Source organism: Alligator sinensis, unplaced genomic scaffold, assembly GCF_000455745.1.
Source record: "Alligator sinensis unplaced genomic scaffold, ASM45574v1 scaffold24_1, whole genome shotgun sequence".
Lineage (NCBI taxonomy): Eukaryota > Metazoa > Chordata > Crocodylia > Alligatoridae > Alligator > Alligator sinensis.
In genome coordinates, this window is record NW_005842609.1 from 226,980 (window position 1) to 248,520 (window position 21,541).

Consider the following 21,541-nt stretch of genomic DNA (forward strand, 5'->3'; position numbering starts at 1 on the left):
ACAGAGAAAATTAGGATTGGAAGGGACCTCAGGAGGTCATCTAATCCACACTCAAAGCAGGACCATCCCCATCTATCTCACCCCAGCCAAGGCTTTGTCAAGCCGGCTCTTAACCTCCAAGGATGGAAATTGCACCACCTCTCTGGGTAACCTGTTCCAGTGTTTTACTACCCTCCTCATGAGAAAGCTTTTCTTAATATCCAATCTAAACTTCCTCTGCTGCAACCAAGGCTATTGCTCCTTGTTCTGTCATCTGCCACCACTGAGAAAAATCTAGCTCCACCACTTTGTTACCACCCTTCGGGTAGCTGAAGGCTGCTATTACATCCCCCCTGCCTCAGTCTCCTCTTCTGCAGACTGAATAAGCCCAGTTCCCTCAGCCTCTCACCAGAAGTTGTGTCCCAGCCCCCAAACCACTTTCACTGACCTCTGCTGGACTCTCTCTACTTTGTCCATACCCTTTTTGTAGTGGGGGGCCCAAAGCTGGACACAGTACTCCAGATGGGGCCTCAGTGCCAAACAGAGGGGAATAATCACTGCTCTGTCTGCTGGCAACACTCCTACTAATGTAGGCCACTATGCAGTTAGCCTTCTTCATTGACACTTAAGCAAATGTAATACAATCTCACCTAAAGGGAGCAACAGGCATTGGCCATGAGACCAATTGAGAGTGGATCTGAATCGTAAGTTGAGTGCTAGGTGTGTGCTAAGAGCCACCAGGAGGTTTTCAGTTCAGCCTGGGAACTGCTTGCTCAAATAACCCTAAATTTGGACCTACAGCTCTGCCCCCCCCCCCGGGTATCCCCATGAGACACAGCAAGTTTCAAGGCAATCCCAGCAAAACCAATGGATCACAGAGCGCTTTGGACAGGAGACCTTTCAACAGAAAGCTATTGTCAGCCTTAACAGCCACTCTCTCCTTGGTCATACATGATAGCAATGTCACATTAGTGTGAGAGTATGAGAGAAAAAACACAAATCAATGGTGGGAAGAAGCCAATGACAGAAGCAGCAGCCAGCAGGGAGGAGAAGAGCATCACAGGATAAAGAGATTTTTTTGCTAAAAGTCTTGGGCCTGCTGAAGTTAACAGCAATTTTGCCAGCAACTTCCTTATGGGCAAGACTCCCCATGAGCTGAACATTACGCTGAAGGAAAAATCAGGAGGGATACAAGACCTCTGGGACTTGGGGGAGGAACAACAGCTGACACTGCTGTGGCCATCTGTGGGTGGTCGCTGTGCCCGCTCAACCTCTGGGGGCACGCATGGTTCATGATTTAGCAAGTTCCAGCCTGTTTCACATTTTCTGGAGCAGTCAGGTAACACCAAACTCTGCCCCTGACCCCCAGCCCTCCCCTCCCGTCCCCAGGCAAACAAGCTGGAGCCCTGGGATTTTCCATATTCATTTTTCAAAGAAAGAAAGAAAAAAATGCATCAGTCAGACAAAGTCCATATGCATGTGCTGCCTCTGTACAGTCATTTTGGATTTCCAGTGACAGACACATGGGGTACAAAGGAGGTGTCAAACTGTATTAGAGTGCTGATCCATCTAATCATGTATCCTGATTTCATCAGGGACAACGTTTCTGATGCCTTCAACAAAAAGGAGAGGGAAAAAAAAAGAAAGCTTTTTTCTTGTAGTCAAGTTTGCAGTGCTGAATACAAAGAAGTGACCTAAGAGGATGAGAGGAGGCAATCATCTTGACCTGGAGACAATTAGCTTGTGCCCTGAAGCATGAATTGATTACTGACAGTGGCTTAAGGCAGTACAGTTAGTTATTAGTAGCGATCATAAAAATCATCCAACCCTTTTATAAATTCAGCCATGGCACTTGACTCCGTGACCTCCAACAGAAACATACTCTACAAGTTAATTAAGTGCCATGTATTTATTTGTCCTAAAATAGTGCCCTTAAGTTAATGGAGTATTTATTCTCTTATTCTCAGACTGCATCTGCAAGTATTGCCAAGGAACCTTTCACCATTGTACTGAGGGACCATTACATTTCTGAGATTCCATCATGGGGGAAGGATTCAAATCTGCTGACCTTCTCCATTAATTTGTTTTGCACATGAACTTTGCTGTGCTTTCCTATGCAGCCATTTGGGGTGGCATTCCCACAGAGATGAGTGACAGAAGATGCCCCAAACATACTAGCACTTTGGGACTCTTGAGTAACCTGGGCTCAGGACAAAAATGTATAAGAAGGCACCTTTCTCTTTTTATGCATCTGCCTCTTAACAGCCCACTGTATGTAGACAGTGCCTAGAACTGAATTCCAAATTCATCAAGGAAGTGTGCTCTCAAACCAAAGGCCCTCAGCTTCACAGCTCCCTTTAACTAAAGCAAACAGCTCACCAAGACACCTTCCAGGGAACAGAGGAAGGCCACCCTGCTCATTCAAGAACATGCTAGATGGTAAGCAAGATGCAAATGGAGCTTTTCCCCTTAACTGTGGATGGCACCTCCAGGTGCTGGTGTCCATTGCCAGTATTACATCTAGTTGTACAAGAGGCTATGCAGAAGGTAGGACAATATTTCTTATACATCCATTAATTCTGCTAAGATGCAGAAACTTTACCAGTGCCAGTATATGATAAATTACTACCAAAAGGTAACATCTGATTACTTCTTTTATAAGATATACCATCTCAGCTTTTGCAATAAACCCTTCCATTCATTGCGCTACTTTAAGTAGCTTTCACAGAAACGTCCCCATCTCAACTAGAACCTTTAGAAAAGGTGAGGTAGCCAAAGGACAATATTGGACCCTGTTCTCCTTGCCCATTTCATACAGGTATTTGATATGCCAGCACATTTTCTGTATTATATTCTCCCCTAAATAGTCACGCATGTCTATTTGCCCCATAAAACTGCTGTAGACCCAGAAAGCTTCTCTCTCAAAACTATCCACAAAGAACATGCTCAAGTTCTAGAGTCTAAGGGCAAATACTGAAGGGTCCATGAGCAGAAGAGAAAGCACGTGGGCAAGAGCACTGCCAGCTGGTGTTCTGGGTTGAATTTCATCTTCTGCCATCCTGCTAGAAAGTCATTTGATTGCATTTAAATCCATCCACAATTCCACACAGCTGATGGTGGGCTTTACTAAACAAAAGCATCTTGGCGTCAACCAGCAAGCTTCTCCAGATCACTTGCCACTTCTCAAAATGGATGGCTTACATCAAGTCCACTTGACTGAAACAGCAGCTGTCAGAAGGTTGCAGAAGCAAATCAATGGCACCAGTTGTATTTATAAATTTGTTCGGTTTAGACACGGACACTAAAGGGCTGCAAGTGGCACTTAACGATCTTAGTGCAAAACCAATGCCTGTTTCCCAGTAAGCTCTCTCATCAAAAGAAAAGTCATATTAGAGAAATTAAGAGTAAACTCCCTTAACTACTTGCCACGGTCTCCCTGAAAAACCAGAACCAGAAAACAGCACATTTTTATTTCTCCCAAGATGAAAAATGCACCCCAATTAAGTTGTAAGATTACATTTAAAAAAATTGCAGCATAAGGAAAACCTGCAAGAGTATTGTTTCATACCACTGACCCCAACTACTAACACCTTTGCCCTCAAAAGGGACACATACCTGGTTACAACTTAGTCTCTCACCCATTATTGTTTCTTTTATTCTCCAATGAGAAAGCCAGAAATAAGATTTTTAACATCCAAGTGAAGGCAAAATGGCTGGTATTCACCTGTTAGTTTATTAAACTAAACTATAGATGATCAGGAAAAGATGAGCATTTCTTTCACTTTAAAAAAAGAGTTCCCATAGAAACTGATTTTTTGCGTACATCCAGGGAACACTTTCAGGTGTGGGCAAGGAAGATTTATCAGATGTTGTGCAGGTTTGGTCATTTGACGCTGGATAGTGTTCTAGGTGTAATTCCTACTTCCTGGATATTAAATACTTAATTGGTCAAATATATCCATGCTGCTTAACCAGCAGTTTATTTTAAATATACATTAAGGACCAAATCCTAGAATCTCTTCTGCCAGCAGGGACCCCTACGGCTCACAAGTCCCAGTGGACTTCAATAGGGTTTTTCTATAGGCACAGGCTGTCTGCATGAGCAGTTCAGCTTGGCCACCAGGCCCCAACAGATTAGAGTCAACTTCCTGCAAACTTGCAATTAAATCACAGGAACCTTTTAACTCTAACCTCCTCGTGTCTTGCTACAGAAGAGAAAGAAATAAAAGCTTCACAAAAATCAAAGTTTGAGACAGCCAATTTCACCCCAAAATTTTCAGATTAAAATGCAATTTGTTACATTTTAAAGACAGACAATGCAGTTAATTGCAGGGCATGCTTCAATCAAACAGTGAGTCAGATTCCTATAATCAACCTTAAAATTATAGGACAGCATCATTTTAAGTTCTTTGCTTTTGTTTCCAAGTCTGCAATTACTGTAATATCAGGCTAGGTAAAGAATGCAAAGGCACTTCCAAATAGAGGGTACATTTTTAATATTTTGGGTTTCTTGGGGGGTGGGGTTTATAAGGGTTATTTTGATGTCCCTTTTGCAAAGAAAAAATACCATACATCACAGATGACAATTATAGGGACACAACTGGAGGGACAGATAATATATCTACCTATCATGTGTAAAGGGGGAAGACTGTCAAGTAGTTACAGTCAGATCTCTTGGCTTCTTGCTACCTATCAAACCTGGCGCACACAGTTAGTCACTGGAGGCCAGTATTCAGACTTAAGCTCTTGAAATTTGAATTTCCACCGACACAAACACCATAAAGACCAGATTTTCAGAAAGGACTGGCCTCAGCTGCCACTTGCCCACCTGATATAATATAATAAGAGCCTGATTTTTCCAAGGTGCTAGGCATCCCCTCTTTGCACCACTAGATTCAGTAGTTTTTGCACTCCATTTTTCCCTGCAGAACCAACGCAGCTATGGGGAGGCTGAGCTGGATTCAAGTCTTGCTGAAGCACAGGCATTGTTAACCACATTCTGACTGGAAACACTTTACTGTGGGTAGGAACTAGATTAAAAAAAAAAAAAAAAAAGAACAGAAGACTCCACATTGTATTGGCAGACTTCTAGTTATTCCAACTCCTGTGTTTTCTTTTTCCGGGGCAGATTTATTTTGAAGCAATCAAAACACAAACATGCAAAAAACCCACAGGACCATGTTTTAAAAGTAGCTTTTGCTGTGCAGAATCTCTCCTTTAAGAAAAATGCGAATCCAAACAAAATCAAGCCTCCAAACTCAACACGCACAAAAAAAAAAGTCTTAACAGCAGAGCAATGACATGTAGGCAACAGATCAAACAATAAAACAAGTCTGCTGGAGGCTAGACTACACACAGTGTGCACAAACTTCACACTTTAAATGCTCATTCAGGTAAACACACAGCTGGGGGGTGTGGACAAAAAAATATGTTAATGTGCTTTCGGGGAGAATTATGTTTAAGCACAGGGCTCTAGAAAGATGCATCAGACTCAGCTTGCCACTGCAAGGGAATGCCTGTGCTGCAGGCAACGGTAGGATTTAGCTGGGATATGGTTGCCTGTGCTGGCAGCGCAATTGGGGTATCTTGCTACAGCTCCAAAGAGGTAAGTTGGAACCCTGTTCTGGACTTGTACGCTAGAAGTTTGCCCCCACTCGACACAGCTGTAAACGAACAGGAACTTGGGGATTCAGGCTGAGGGACCAAAATAGCAGCCAGACAGGTACTAGCTATATTGCTTCCCTGCACAACACTAGCTAGAGACGCTGGCCTACCTTGACTATGCTAGCCTGAGGGTCAGGCAGACTGATCTTTGGGTCTGATGGCACAGCCATCCATGCTTTAAAAAGCCAGCAGGCACAGATAATAACTATAACACTGAAGATGCCAGGAACTGGGCTTCAAACCAGGCTGTTGTCAAGCTGTCTACACCACGGGTACATTCTCCAATTGTGACAAATTCTTGTCAACATTTCTTCATAGTTGTGACTACTCGTACTACAATTACACTTCTCCGTTGACTGCCATCTTGACAAGGTTGAGAGGCTTGTGTGTACCAATGACCCTCAGAGCAACACCATCAGGAATCTTGTACTTCTGGTAGGTCTCCCATGGTGGTAAGGTCAAAAGCGAGATACCAGACCAAAAGCAGTCCAACACAACACACAGACCTCAATGGTGGAGCAGGCAGATGCAGAAGGCATGCTTCTCAATTGCTGCAAAGGCAAATGAAAGCTGCAATGGAGGAGGAGTAACCCCAGTTGTCCTGGATCCCCTTAACAACAGATACAGGTTTCTCTTCTGCCAAGAGCCATACAGTTGTCGATGAACAGCCTCCTCACATAGAACAAGTCACACAGGCTTCTCACACTGGTGCAATAACCAATACCAATATCCGTAACTTCTACAAAAGTCCTATGGCGATGGATGAATAGCAACGGGGACAGACAAAAAAAAAGTGATAGGAGTCCCTAGTTATAGATCCACACGCAGACAGCGGTCGCATGATGTTCACTTCACCCTTGATATGGGACAGAAGGGAGATTCAGCATCCGTGATCACAACTGAGCACTCCTTTTTAGGATCTCTTCTGCTCACTCCACTCAGGGAGAAGGCTAGAAAAGGTGCCCCAAAAACAGAGGCTGTCCCACTTCACCTTACCTGGCTTCCAGGGGGATCACTAATTGCGGTCAAAACAAAAAAGTCTTTTGCATCCTGGAACGTACAAACCTTACTAGACGACCCAAAGAGTGACAGACCTGAATGGAGAACAGCTGTTGTCACCCGAGAACTCCAGTGATACAACATTGATATTGCTGCTCTCGGCACAACCAGACATGCAGACGAAGGCCAACTGAGGGAGGAGAGGGGTGGCTATACGTACTTCTGGAAAGGGTAACCTGCAAGTAACAGGCGAAGACACAGAACTGATTTTGCTATTAAGAACCAGATTGTCAGCTGAATGACTGAATTCCCTGCTGGCATTAACGAGCACCTCATGACACACTGCCTCCAACTGACCCACAATTCATTTGCTTCTGTCATCAGTGCAGACACCCAAAGACCTGGATGCTGAGGAAGAACAGAAAGAACAGTTTAATGCTGACCTTGATGAAATCCTGACTACCATCTCGGAAGAGGACAAAATGATCCTCCTTGGAGACTTCAATGTGAGAGTTGGCTGGGACTAACATGTGGAGGAGCACCATTGGGAAGGAAGGAATGGGCAAGGCCAATTCCAGTGGCATTCTTGTATTCAGTAAATGTACAGAGCATGACCCTGTCATTACTAACACTATCTTCAGACAATGTGACAGGTACAAAGCAACATAGCAATACCCAACTTAAAACAATGGCACCTCCTCGACTACATTATCATAACAGCGTGACCCAAAAGATATCCATACACGCGTGTCATGAGAGAAGCCAATGACTGCTGGATTGATCATTCTTTAGTGAAATCAGTCATGTTCAGAGTTGAAACATCGAAAGCAACCCAAATCAAAACTCAGTCTGAAGACTGTACATCTAGGGGCCTTCAAACCCGAGACATCGTGAAGCCATCCAAACATATCTCGGTAAGAAACTCACCAATCTTAGGATTGAAAATAATACTTGTGTTGATGGAAATTGGTGAGCTCTGAGAGACCATTCATGAAGCTTGCACAGAATCAACTGGCTTTAAAAATCACCTGACACCAACAGGACTGGTTTGAAGAAAACAAGGCTGAGACCAAAACCCTTGGATTGGAAGAGAAAAAAAAGTTTCTGTGACTGGCAAAACCATCCTATGTCCAGTCAGAAGCAGGGAACTTTTCGACATCTTAAAGCTGAAGCCCAGAGGAAGATTTGAGAAATCAAAAACAAAATGATGAGAAGGTGAGAGAATCCCAGCAATTTGTTAACAATCATGACACGCGGAGCTTTGTTACCACAATCAAAGGCTGTGTACGGACCAAGCTCTTGCGGGCTCACCCTGCTTAGCTCTGAAGATGGCAGTACACTCCTCAAAGGCGAGTCCATCAAGAACCACTGGAAGGAGCTCTACCAAAAGCTCCTAAACCAATTATTGAAGGTGACTGATGAAGCCATCGAACCCATCCTACAGCATCCAGTAAGGGAAGCACTTTCTAGTCCACCAGCCTTTGAAGAAGTCCATCAGATAAGACAGATAAAGAACAAGGCATCTGGCCGGATGGCATACCAGCAGAGGTCTTCAACATTGGTGAGGAAACCATGACAACAAGTACTACACACTGTTTCTTAAAATCTGGACCACTGAGAAAATTCCCACTGAACTAAGGAAAGCCAATATTATCTCCCTCTCTCAAAATGGTGACAAGTGTCTCTGTGGAAACTATCAAGATATCGCCCCCGTCCTCTCCATCACTGGGAAGAATTCTGCTTCCCTCTTGCCAAAGAAATCCTTCCCAAGTCTCAATGCAGCTTCAGACCACTGAGAGGCACCATGGACATGGATTTTTGCAGGCCAGCAGATCCAGGAACGATGCTGAGAACACCACCAGGCCTTCTACTGATTTGACCAAAGCCTCTGACTCTTTGCTAAGATATTTCATAGAGCCTCACAGTTAACTTTGGCTGCCCAGGGAAATTTATCACCATCCTAAGACTCCTTCATGATGACCAGATGACCATCTTCATCCTATGCAATGGCTCCGCTACAAAGCCCTTTGCCATTTGAACTGGTGTCAAACAGCAATGCATGATTGCACCAGTTTTGTTTTTGATCTTTCTTGCAGTCATCAAGATGCTTATCCTTGACCATCTGCCACATGGCATTGGCACTAAGTACAGGATGGATGGAAACCTTTTCAATTTCTCCCGCCTCCATGACAAAACCAAAGTTATTTGGGTCTCAACTGTAGAACTTCAGTACACCAATGATTGTGCTGTTGCACATACTGAGGAGGACCTACAAATGGCCCTTAACTGCTTCTCCTAAGCATACCAGTACCTGGGACTGACCCTTAACATTGGAAAAACAAAGGTGCTTTATCAGCCTGCTCTGGCCAATCAACACCCCCCCACCCCCAGCAAAGATCCTCATTGATGGACAGGAGCTGAAGAACGTTGAACACTTTGCATACCTAAGCAACCATCTCTCAAAGAAGGCCAACATCAAAGAGGTTATCCCGTATAGGATCCGATGTGCCAGCTCTGCCTCTGGAAGACAATATCATGTGTTGAATGATCACGACATCGGGACCTGAACAAAGCTCCTACTATATAAGACTGTTAATCCCAATTTTTCTCTATGGCTGCGAAGCCTGGGTGACCAACAGGGACCACCTGAAAAGCCTTAGCATAAAGTGAGAGGATCGTCACAAATGCCAGTCTCCTCACCAACACTGATGGTTAGAAAGTGGTATTTAGAGGTCTGCTTTTGGGAATTGGCTTGTAGGTAAAGTAGATACGCATTAGAACAATGGTTCAGGGCAATGGCAAGAGTTAATTGATTTCTAAAAGCCTGTTTCTGAAAGTCTCCTAAAGGTCCATCATGTCTGTCAGGCAAGCAGCAGGCAGGCACACAGGCTTGGAAATTAAAAAAGACATGTACCACACTGTTCCGTAACATAAGATAAGGTGGCACCAGGTCACTGTGCCTAGTTGCAGAGCCCTTGGGATTTCTGGTTTTGGGGAACAGACCAAATTAGGAGAAGACCAAGAAAGCTCAAACCAGGACGTATCCATGTGATAAGTTTGAGAAACAAAGGAATATCATCGATGCCCAGAGATGAAGTCATCACAGAAGGAAAAAGATAAAAAAGGAGGGATTTCAGAGCAGCAAAGTGTTGATGAGAGGGGAACCCACAGCCACCACAGACAAAGGGCATACCACCAGCCCATCTCGCCTTCCTCACTGGGGCAGGGTGGGCCTCAGCTTCCAACCTCCAGCCTGCTGTCATCTGACATTCAAGAGAACATCAGAGTGAAGCTCCCATACTGGCCAGATGTACCTTGGCTTTGTGCAGCTCTAGGACTTGTAGATATAGAATTGTTTGTATTATCCTCATCTGCCATCACAGTGTATCAATAAAATTCACCTATTATTGAATGGGGAGGTCATGGCTGGTCTGAAAGTTTGAGTCTGCCCAGAACAAGGTACCTAGGTCAAATCTAGTGCCAAGAGCTAATACCACCAGTATGGAAGAATTGATTATTCATCAGTTGTAGTGGACAGGGCATTGCGTGCACACATCTGATGTTCATATACCAAAGTAACTGCTATACTCCCAACTCAGCCAATGACAGAGGACACATGAAGTGTTTCCTCTGGCCTCCAAGAACACCCTCAAAACAAACCACAAACTGTGACATTTGCCAGAGCCAGTGGCTCTAGGATAGGCCTTCTTAGCCAATGGACTCATTTACAACCCTTTATTTAACTCATGGGAGCGATCATCTTCAACTGTGCGGCATCGCTGATAACAATGACTACAATCACATCTTCATTGTACTGGATAGATATACCCTAGAGGGCCACATTTGCCAGTACTCCGTGTATAAAAGCAAGGGCCTGTCTTCATTTATATAGATACATGGAGGCTTAATAGCTGTATAAATATGTGTTCATCATGTTGGCAGGACCTTCACTGAAGCTGTCACTAGTCTATTGTTACACCTGGCTCGGTATGTGGCTCAGCCTCAATTTGTTCTATGAATGGAAACACAGACTCTTAAAAATTAGTTTGCTTTAATTTAGGAAGCAATCTCAATGCAAAAACACCTTTTCAGAGCATTAAGAAGTGTTATGGCAAATCGGGAAGATCTGAAAATCAGCACTGTCACTATTAAGAGTTCCTTTTAGCTTGTCAAAACATTCCTTGATCACAGAATCATAAAAGTAGGGCTGGAAGGAATCCAGAGGTCACCTAGTCCAACCCCTGTCTGAAGCAGGATAATGCAAACCCTCCTATGCAAATCCATAATCTAACCTCTTAGTAAAACTACTGTCAACCCTGACAGTCACAGGACATAATACCCTAACCTGTCACAGATCAAGCAGAAGGACCATGGCAGCCAATGTCCTGCTTAACAACAATTAAAAGGTTGTTAATATCCAAACTGCTGGCTTTATAGGTTACCATATTTTCTGACATACAACATAACCCAGGATATAATAAGCACCTTGTTTTTGAAAAGCAAAATATAAATTTATAAGATCTTTCCTTGTAGCGAGTGAGTCACAGCATCTATAGACAGAGCATGCTCATTGTTGTGCCCCCTGCACACAATAAGTCTGCAATGTTACACACACGCTCACATGGCTTATGCTCTTGCCGAGCAAATATTTATCTGAACAGGAAGCATATGGAAGTGTTTGCTTTCACTTGACCAGGACTAAGTGCTTTGCTAAGTTAGGACTCTCTCAGTGCTGCAAGGAGAGGCTGCTCTTTCTACAGGCTGAAAGAACATACCAAGGGGATCACCATCTCCAAGGAGGTACTCCACTTCATTCCCTCTAGAAACCATCCCATTTGTTGCATTCCCAAAGTTTATAAACCCTATGACAAGGGCGGGCAATTATTATTTCAGGCGGAGGGCCGCTTACTGAGTTTTGGCAAGCCATTGAGGGCTGCATGACAGGCAGCCCAGGGCAGATAAATATTAATTTTCTACATTTTTTTATGGACCCTGCAGGCCACATCTGGGCAGTGGGCTGCATTTTGCCCACCCCTGCCCTACGAGCTTCCAAAGTTATCTCCCTGCCCCCCCAGTGCCCAAGAGCCCAGGGACTCAAAGAATAGTAGAAAAATATCCCTAAAATTAAACTTAATTAGCAAGAACGAGCACAGAAGCTTAAATATGACGAAGGTAGTTTCCCCACAGAAGAAAGGAGTCTCTCAGGTACCTTCAGGGATTTAACTCTTCCACTGCACTGAAGTATTCAAGAGTCTATGCCAGTGATTCTCAACCAGGGTGCCTCCTGTCCTACATCCTGTTCTGAAATGAGCTCAAGCATCTTTGTGCAGCACTGTATGGTACTTCACAGATGATGTCAACACCTACCATCATGATCAAAGATGTTGAGGGGTGTCAGGCATTCATGTCAGGTTTTGACCACGGGTCAGTAAGTACAGGTCAAAACAATTCTACTGTAGAGAAAAACCTGTTAGGATATTTTACAAAATAATCCCTCCAAGAAGCGGCTTCCAAGAGACCCTTCTTTTCCAAATCAGAGATAACAGAGGTGCTCAATAGAATTGTTATACATAGCAAGAACCTTATTTCAGTGAAACATGCATTTTCTCTATGAAGGAATAAAACTAATGGAAGTTTATGAAACCCAAGAACACCAAACACAATGTTTTGACTCTACTAGGAACTGCTATGGGGAAAGCCATCTAAATATTACAGCAATACCAGAGAACAAAGATCACTGGACATGATCCTGCAGCATGCTGAGAACTACCCACTTCTTACAGCAGTCTCAACAGCACCCAAAGACATGAAGTGCCTAACTATATTAGGCTGTCGCTTTAAAATTCACTTTCCTTGGATTTAAGTCCGACTTTACCACAGTATTTTACATTGATGCTCCACTAGGGGCCCAAGATTATGACACAAACTTGCATGTGTCCATTCCTCAGACAGAGAAACTAATGGCTTAGGTATGTAATCCCAAGCTATGTACCACTCAGTGAGTACATCTACATGTGAATTAAAGGTATGCAATAAGCTCCAGAGCAGTTCGTACCAGAGTCAACTGCTCCCGAGCACAGTTTCTACATGCGTGCCTGGGCCAGCAGCAATACAAGCTGGGGTGGAGCAAGCCCCGGCTGGCTGTGCTGACCAGGCACTATTTACACCCCCGGTCACCGTCTACACATGTTTCATTTCAGTGCAGTAAAGTACTCTGCCGCAAGATGGTACCGTCCCAGACGCTACTAGCCTACGGCGGAGCCAATTAATTTATTGCATCCTCATGTGTAGACTAATTAGTCAACTCCACAGTAAAAGCACACATGTAGCTGCACCCAGTTTCTCAACTTCAGAGCTGGAGCAGGTAGATGAAGATCCATTTAAGCTACTGGACTTGCACCCACTCCCAGGATCTGTGGCTCACTGCTTTGTTGCAGTGATGCCAGAGCTGTATTATAAGGAACAGGAAGTTTTCATAACTCTATGAAAGTCCAACAAAACCTTTGCTTCTCAAGAAGGGCTAGGCAGTACATTCCAGAAAAATCAAATTTTGGGTCAAACTGGCCCAAAATCAAATATAAAAATCAAAAAATACAAATAAAAAAAAAAAAAATGTATTTACTCCAGCATTTTCAGTACAAGTCTGATTTGCTTCCAAGTCATTCAAGGTAACACTTGTGCCCTACTTAGGTGGGCTCAAGCAGCAGCAAACAGAGAACAATCCCCATTTGAACCACAGCTGTGTAAGCTCTGTGCATACTTGAGTGCCTCATGAATTACCAGGCTGCCCTACCAGGTCATCACCAGCCAACTGTCTACCAAGCATGGAGTGGTGATGCAACGTACAGCACTACATAGCAGCCAATTAGGTTACCAAAAGACTAAAATATACTGGAAATACTAATTTATGGAAATGCCAGGAACACAAGAAAGTATTCAGGCTTTTACAGCACATTGCATAATGAGATAGAAAAGGTGAAGGCCACACAAAACAAGTAAAGTAGTATAGGGGTATAAATGGGGTTAGGAAAAAGTGGTCCTACACCCTTTTAATAGTACAGAAGTCACATGATAATTTTTGTAGGCTTCACATCCCATAAGAGCCTGATAAAGATTTAGACCTTGCTTAGCTTTTCCTTCTCTCTGAAGAGAAACTTGGTCATGATCTTCATGAATTTATACATTTTTGGCAGACCCCATCATGAGTCACCACAGTTCTGAGTCTGATCCTATGAACCAAGATGGCACTCACCTGGCCATCTGCTTGTAGGCTTCTTCTGCCACCGCAAAGATGTGAGGATCCATGTCTCCCATGTTTTGGCCGCTGTACGCATAGATGACATCTTGCTCATAGATTGGCAACTGTTCATATGGATTGATGGCAACAAGCACAATCCCTTCAAAGGGACACATATTCAGAAAGTAGAATGAGTGCAAAGTCAGCAGTTTATACATTTCCATTTTTTTTAAAGCTCCATAAAAAAAAAAAAAAAAAAAAATAATTGGGCACTTCTCTGGCATGAACATCAACACTTCTTTGGATCTTGAACAAAATAGTTCTGTACTGCTAAAAAGGTAAGAAGCTCATGTTCACCTATCAAAGGGATGTATAATTGGCCAAATGGATATAAAAATGTATCATGTGAAGTTGGGCTGGTAGGAAATTTGTCCTCCTCCCAAAAAATAAATAAAAACAAGTAATATATAGAAAGAATATATCGGAGTTTCAAAAAAAAAATAACCATACCAATATAATTTTAATTCCATGGGACGAAAATGATAGGGGACTTTATTGTGGCTTTTAAGTGCTAGATATAGTTGTAAAAATCTAAGCTCAATTGAAATAAAATGCAAAAATCATGGTAAAGAAATGCAAAGGGTCCGAATTAAAAATCTCCCCTCTTCCCATACAAGTCCAGGTTCTTCACAAAGACATTCTACTGTGCTTTGGAATTGAAGTCATTTAAAAACATGACATTATGGCCTATGACCCGTCATTTGACCCCTGGGGAGCAAGAGAAGAACCATCTCATAGGGAATCCTCATGGAGTAAGAGGAACAGTTCCAAAATCACTTTAAGACATCAGGGTCTAAGTATGCGGCAATAATTAAGACAATCTGAGAAAGGAATAGAATCTGAGGTCTTGACTCTAAATACCTTTGGGTTTTGTAGGCTCAAATTGAACACTAAGGCATTCTAACCTACTAAGGAAAATGTGGGGTCTTTAGTAAGAAGAAGAGACAGAAGGACAGTTGCAAGCATACTGACTTACCCTAAGTAAGTCTCTGTTGCCACTACCCCATCAGTAAAACACCACCTACCCTCAGAGGCATTGTCTGACCAAACAAATACATGGTAAGCACATATGACCATGGCTAGGGACAGACATTCAGAAAGCCTGAATTGATTCATTCTTTGCAGCTTAGTCTAACATGCCTAGGCTGAATCAGTTTGTAACTGCACAGACATACCCTCTGGACTGAAAAAAAATGCAGGCACATGCCTGCAGTAGCTCAGGCTTGAAGCCAGAGGGTGCTAGAGCAGCCCTCCCTTCCCTTCCACAATACTGAGCAGAGGTGGAAAAGATGGCCAGGCCTAGGCAGGAGGCTCCGATTTGGTAGGGGTTTCCACCACCCCCCGCACCCTCACTGGTCAGCAAGGGAGCCAGCAGGGGTCTATACAGCATTTATCACCCCATCACCAAAACAAAAGGATCTCTCATTAGTTCAAGCTCTACTTAAACAACTTGTTCCAAGGAAGGAGAGACATTACCATCTACCTGTTGATTAGCTCCAAGGAGCCCTAAGCCTGTCCTGTCTCCCACAGCACAGACCATAGCCAGCATGTGGTCTGCTAGCTAATGCTGAGAGGTGTCTGTGTAAGGCAGAGGGGATGGGGGATCCCTTCTTAGCAGGGAGTGATGAGGGGAGGGGGAGAGGGAATCAGAGGGAAGCCAGGCAGATGCCTGCAGTATCTGCTGGAGCTACAGCAAGGAAGCAGAGGGGAGGGGCTAGCTCTGCTGTGGAGCAGAGAGCCCTGCCCAGCCCAAAGAGCATGCTGGGAGAGTCTGGTTTAACTTAAACCAGCAAGGGGTTTGGGACAGACATTGCATAAACCAGTATGACCCAAATCAGTGAAGTCTGATACTACACTCAACCAGGTTTATCTCAAACCAGTTTCAGCCATTTTGAAACCTGTTTCAACAGTGAACATCTGTTCTGTTACAGGTTTAAACCAGTTTCTGATCACTTAAACCAGTTTGTATGTAATGTCTGTCCCTAGCCCATGAAACATGTAAACTTAAATCCAGACCCCCTTTAACATATAAGAAACTAAAGTGTGAAAAATATCACCGAAACTTGATGGGACTACACTAATACTCACCACAGTAGGTATATATGTGGTTTGATTCCAAGAATCTGACTTTTAGGTTATGCAGCACTGCAGGCTCATGGAGGTAACTTAGAGCTGTCAGGTCATTTTCTCCAACCAAAATATCTGGATTCCGCAAGAAGGGCAATTGACTGCCTTGGAGATCGATGGGATATTCACAGACCTAAAATAACAGTCAAAAAGTTAAAATACAAGCCATCCAATACCTTCCTCCCCCACTCCATCGCCCAATATCCAAGAATAATTCCGCTCAAAAATATTTTTCAGTACAGCAATATCACAAATGCCCTAACTGGAATCCAAGCCCTTTTGTGACAACTGCTTTAGAAGCATATCAAATATTCATATACTACTTACTCAAAAGAATAGAGGGATTTCCCAGCATTGAATTAGGGTAAATAAAGGGTACACTGTATATATAGGATGAATTTCTTTATGGGTGGTAAATTTCAGCACATTAGGTTTTTGACCTAATCATCTCAAACAACGTTATAATAGGGGGTTACATTCCTGACCAAGGGCCTGATGCCCAGCTTTTATAAAAATGACCATAAACACCATATTTAAATCAGCTATTTAATCAACTATAAGTGATATACATGTACAGATTTTATTCAAATGGCCTCAAATGCACTATTCTTCAAACAGGGAAATGAGGAGAAGCGGCAAAACACACAGCAGCGCTCGGGATTCCACGAAGAACATGGACATGACATTAAAACATATGGCTGGCCATATGCTAGTGTTTTTTACTCTCTCCAAACAGGGCAGGAAACCCATTGATTAAACGTCAAGAGGCTTGTCTTCCTTTATCTGTAAATACCTTGGTCAACTCCCCACTCCCCCATGGGCATTTCCAGATGCAGTCAGGCACCTAGAAACAGGCAATATCTTGGGAAGTTCTTGGTGTAATATTTGCCAGGTGCACTTAACATCTGTTTTAAGCATCTGTCCCCCGAAACCTGTGGGCATCACATCTTTACATGTGCGACACTTTCTAATCCGGGAACCTGGGCAGGGGGCGAGTAGCCAGATACTTCAAGCAGAAAAGCGGGGCAAGGGGGGGCTGCGTGACACCCTGCTCATGGCTCCCAGGGGGCTGAGTGCTCGGCCCCCACCTCAAAAAAATAAAATAAAATAAATAAATAATTACATTAATTAGATAAATAATTATATATTTAATTAATTACATAAATATCCATTACTTTTCAACCCCTGCCCTGAATGCTATTTTGTCTGTTTCACTGCCCTGCAGGGACCCTGCGCTGCAGATCCCAGGTGCACCTGGAGCACAGGTGTGACTGAAGGGCTTGCCAGGTGCTGGGGGAATTGGGGTGTTGAGTAATTCCTGCTTGTGGTCCCAGGCAGATTATGTGCTCCCATTCCTACCCCCGACAATTCCACTTTTCCATCTGCTCTGCAAAGCATTTTGTTATTTTCCCTTCCCCGAGGACCCTGTGTGCAAGGTCCCAGGCTCATCTGGGGCAGGGAGTGGGGGGTTGTGAGGTTCTGGGTATGTGTGGCTGCCTGCTTGAAGTACCTGGGGGGCTGGGTGCACCCAGCTCCCACCCAACTAACTCTCTGCTTTTCCACCTCTGCCTGAAAATCCACCTTGTCCATTTCATTTCCCCGCTACAGACCCTGGGCACCACTGCACACAACCGCCCCTGGCACTACAACTGGGGGCCACACAACCCTGCCAGCACTGGGCTACCCTCCACCCCCACACCAAATGAACCTGGAAAAAACAGAGGTCTTGGGGAACCCTCAGGCCACCCAGTCCCCAAGGCACCATAGGCAGTTGTTGCACAGCTCCCGCCAGCACCTGGCAACCCCTCTCCTTGTCCCACCCCCAACCCCTGCAGGTTCCATAACAGGAAGGCAAGATTAACAAAATAAGCTTTCAAGACAAGGGTTGAAAAAATGGTGGACTTTCCTGGCTGGGAATCCCCAGAGCACCTAGTTCCCCCAGCACCTGACGATCCTTCCACCCTCCCCTCCACTCTCCCACACCAAATGAGCCTGGGACTGCACCAGGTGGGGTCCACTTCCTCAACGGAAGGGGAGTTTAATCCCACTCCCTGAGCCCAGATTCCAGCCAGGGTTTGCAGGGGAGGGAGTCCCTGCCTGTCCCACCCCCACCCCTGCCAAACACTTCTCTGCTGCAGCAGACAGCCCAGCCCAGCCCAGGGCTAGAAAGCATGCAGGGATGCTGGCTGGGATTTAACTTGAACTAGGAAGGGATCTGGGACAGAAGCTTCATAAACCAGTTTGACCCAAATCAGTTAAGTCTAACCAGGTTTATCCAAAACCAGTTCCAACCATTTTGAACTGAACTTCTGTTTATGTGAACTGACCTTCTGTTCTGTTACAGGTTTAAACCAGTTTCTGATTACTTAAGCCTGTTTGTGTGCAACTTCTGTCCCTAGCCCAAACAAAAGACCCCCAACAGGTCAGAATGGTTTTGGCACTATGGATTCCTATTTGAAGTTGCTGGTTTTATTTTGTCAATCAGGTATAGGTGTTTGCTCATCTAACAGTGCTAATACTACGTACACACCCTTAAAAGTGTCTCATGGCATCCCAAGGTGCTGTGGCTCTGGGGTAGAACCACTGCACTAGGCTTTGCAATTTCACTGGGCTGAGGATCAGCAGCCCCATCTACAGCATTCAGGCCGAGTTATAAATCTCATTTTAGAAAAAATTATGTTTACTGCTCCAGCCAAATTTCATGTGATTATCTCTAGTCCCGCATAAGGATTGTGAACAGGTCAGGATTCCCATGGGATGCTTGACAACTCTCTGCTCTAGAAAAATACTGACAGCATAAAATATTGCCAGGAGCAGACTGGTTGGAACCAAGCATCAATGAAAATTCCCCTAAAAAAGGGAACCAGATACATGGGGATACATGTTAGCTGTCAGAAGCAAAAGACTTTCAAGTTTCCTCAGAGATACCCTTAAAGTCAATGCCTTCCTCTGATGCTTGCACATGTAATTCCATACTTAGCCAAAGCTCAGATGAAGAGGCACTTCTAGCCAGCTGGTTCTTCACATGAATGGCCTACATGATATGCAATAAATTTCACAAGAGAAACATCAAAAGGGAGAAACGCATACATGTTATCCAGCAATTAAAAAAGAGAGATGAACATAAACAGTGACTGTTGAATTTATGAAGCAAACTTGGCTCTGTAGCTGCTGCTCTAAAGCAACATTTAAATCGACAGACAGAAGTCAATAAATGAAGAGATATGCAGGAAATGGAGTAGTAACAAGATAGCCAAGTGGACAGATTTCAGTTCAAACAAAAAACTAACTAACCCTGGTGCAAAAATCCATGCCCCAAATCAGATCTAACAAAACTAGATTTGGGACAGGTAGCTCTAAATGTTAGCCACTAAAATTACGCAATCTTAGCTGAAATGTTATTATGCCACATCTCAGTTTAGCGGCTGTTCATCTTCATTCATTCATTGTACCAGGAGGAAACAGCCATCGAAACCTGGTCAGAGAATGAAACGGGCATTTAGGATTTCACCCGTCTTCTCAAAGAGAAGATGAGTGGATTCCCAAGCAACATCCCAGGGAAAATACCACACTAAAGCATTTGAGAGAATGAAACATGATGAGCATGTCCACACACACAGCATCTTAATGGGTTTTTTTGGAGGTTTTTTCTTTTTAAATCTTGTCTGCACTATCTATCCAAATAGTGCTCTCGGTTTCAGGGGGAAACGTAGCTCACCAGTTTCAACTACATGTTGAAGACTGAACAAAAAGTCTCTCTACTATAAGCACTGGAAACCAAAGCACCTTATATGCAGCAATGGAAGCTTCTCCCATAATCACCCAGTTCCTCAATCCAGAGAGCGCCCCAAGGGAAGGCACAGATCCTTGTCCAATCATTCATGTCTCTCCTGGGGCAAGCCACAAGAGCAGCCAATTAGTGCCAGTTCAGGCTGGGCAACAAGACCAGCAGCTCATTTCATCTAAGTTACAAATTCCTGACTAAGACTTGACAATTATCCCAAATGATCGAACTTGTTCTTGGGGGAATTCTTGTTTGTCTGCCTCGGAAGCAAAAATAGCAGTAACTAAATACATAGTTAAAAATAATCCACAGCTGGCAGCAAAGCAAAAGGGAAAGCTGGTTTTCATTCTTTCCATCAACTGGTCCAAAGCAAAGGCAGGCAGCTCTGCAGGTTGGCTGGGGAAGACTTGCAGGTGTGGTGCTGCTGAAAGCACATGGGTAAAATACTAATAGGAGGATGCCAGATGTCTAGGAAGAACAGAGATGAGTGGTACAGTTTAGAGGCCGAGTTTGCAGGTGAAAGAGTAGGCTGGCAAGCCAGAGAGACCTTTTTATTCTGAACATGCATATTAGTGATCTCCATGTAGTTTCACCAGTAGTTATGAGGAACAAACATGAGGAGGAGGATGTAAGAGCTGGACAGGCTAGCAGCTCCAAAGCTGGCTGTCTGCTGCAGGGGGGGGGGGGGGGGGGGGGGGGGGGGGTGGCGGCTGGGGGGGGGGGGGGGGGGGAAGAGAAGAGTCTTGGTGAGAACAAGAGGGGCAGAGAAAAAAGAGGGGGAAGCCCCCCATGTCACTGTCAGAATAAATGTCACTATTGAGTGAATTTGAAAGGGGGTTCCTTCAGCTACAAATAAGGAAGAAGATGGAGTTTATAAGATGCATCACTCCCCTGGCTCCACCCTTTGCATTTAGCTGACAGGAAAGTCCCTAGGCACACAACAGAAGGGCAAAGCACATGGTTGAAGGGACAGGGAGGGGCAGTTGTCCTGTATGTGGGGCTGGCCCCAGGCAGATCAGTCGGTGAACTACTTCCACCTGGGTGCACAATATTTTTTATCCAGCTGCACGTACGAAAGGATGTATGCAAATTGGAGAGAGTCCTTCCAAGGGCAAGGAAAATGGTTAGGGGGCTGGGGCACTTAACTTCTGAGTTGAGACTAAGGGAACTGGACTTATTCAGTCTGGAAAAGAGACTGAGGGGGATTTAATTGCAGATTCCAAGTCCCTGAAGAGGGTTCAAAAAAGGATGGAGCTGGACTGTTCCCAGTGGTGGCAGATGACAGAACAAGGAGCAACGGGCTCAAGTTGCAGCAAAGAAAATTGAGGTTGGATATTGGGAAGAACTCACAAGATGGGTACTAAAGCACTGGAATGGGCTGGAACAGAGGTGGTGCAATCTCCATCCTTACAAGTTTTTAAGACCTTGCTAAACAAGGCCCTGGTTGGGATGAGATAGTTGGGGATGGTCCTGCTTTGAGAAGGGGGTTGGACTAGATCTCCTGACGTCCATTCCAGTCCTTATTTTCTACGGTTTAATGACCCTGTAAATAAATCTATCCAGACTTGACTTGAAGTGTTGCTTTCCTCATGACACCGGCACTCTGATGTCGTGCAACGCCCTCTTTGTTTATACTGGGCTGAAAAGAGAATTGTTTGCACAACAGGTTAATCAGGCATGTCTCATTCCTG

General features: G+C 44.2%; 1 protein-coding gene across 1 annotated transcript in view; it reads right to left on the reverse strand.

The window, feature by feature from the left end:
• Window positions 1–21,541, reverse strand: part of LOC102375640 (unconventional myosin-Vb) — a 344,293-nt gene that overhangs the window by 222,354 nt on the left and 100,398 nt on the right. The window contains exons 4-5 of the mRNA XM_006033144.2: window positions 16,028–16,199; window positions 13,895–14,039 (exon numbers count right to left, since the gene is read on the reverse strand). Of these exons, the coding sequence (XP_006033206.2) occupies window positions 13,895–14,039; window positions 16,028–16,199 (317 nt within the window). The remainder of the gene's footprint in view (window positions 1–13,894; window positions 14,040–16,027; window positions 16,200–21,541) is intronic.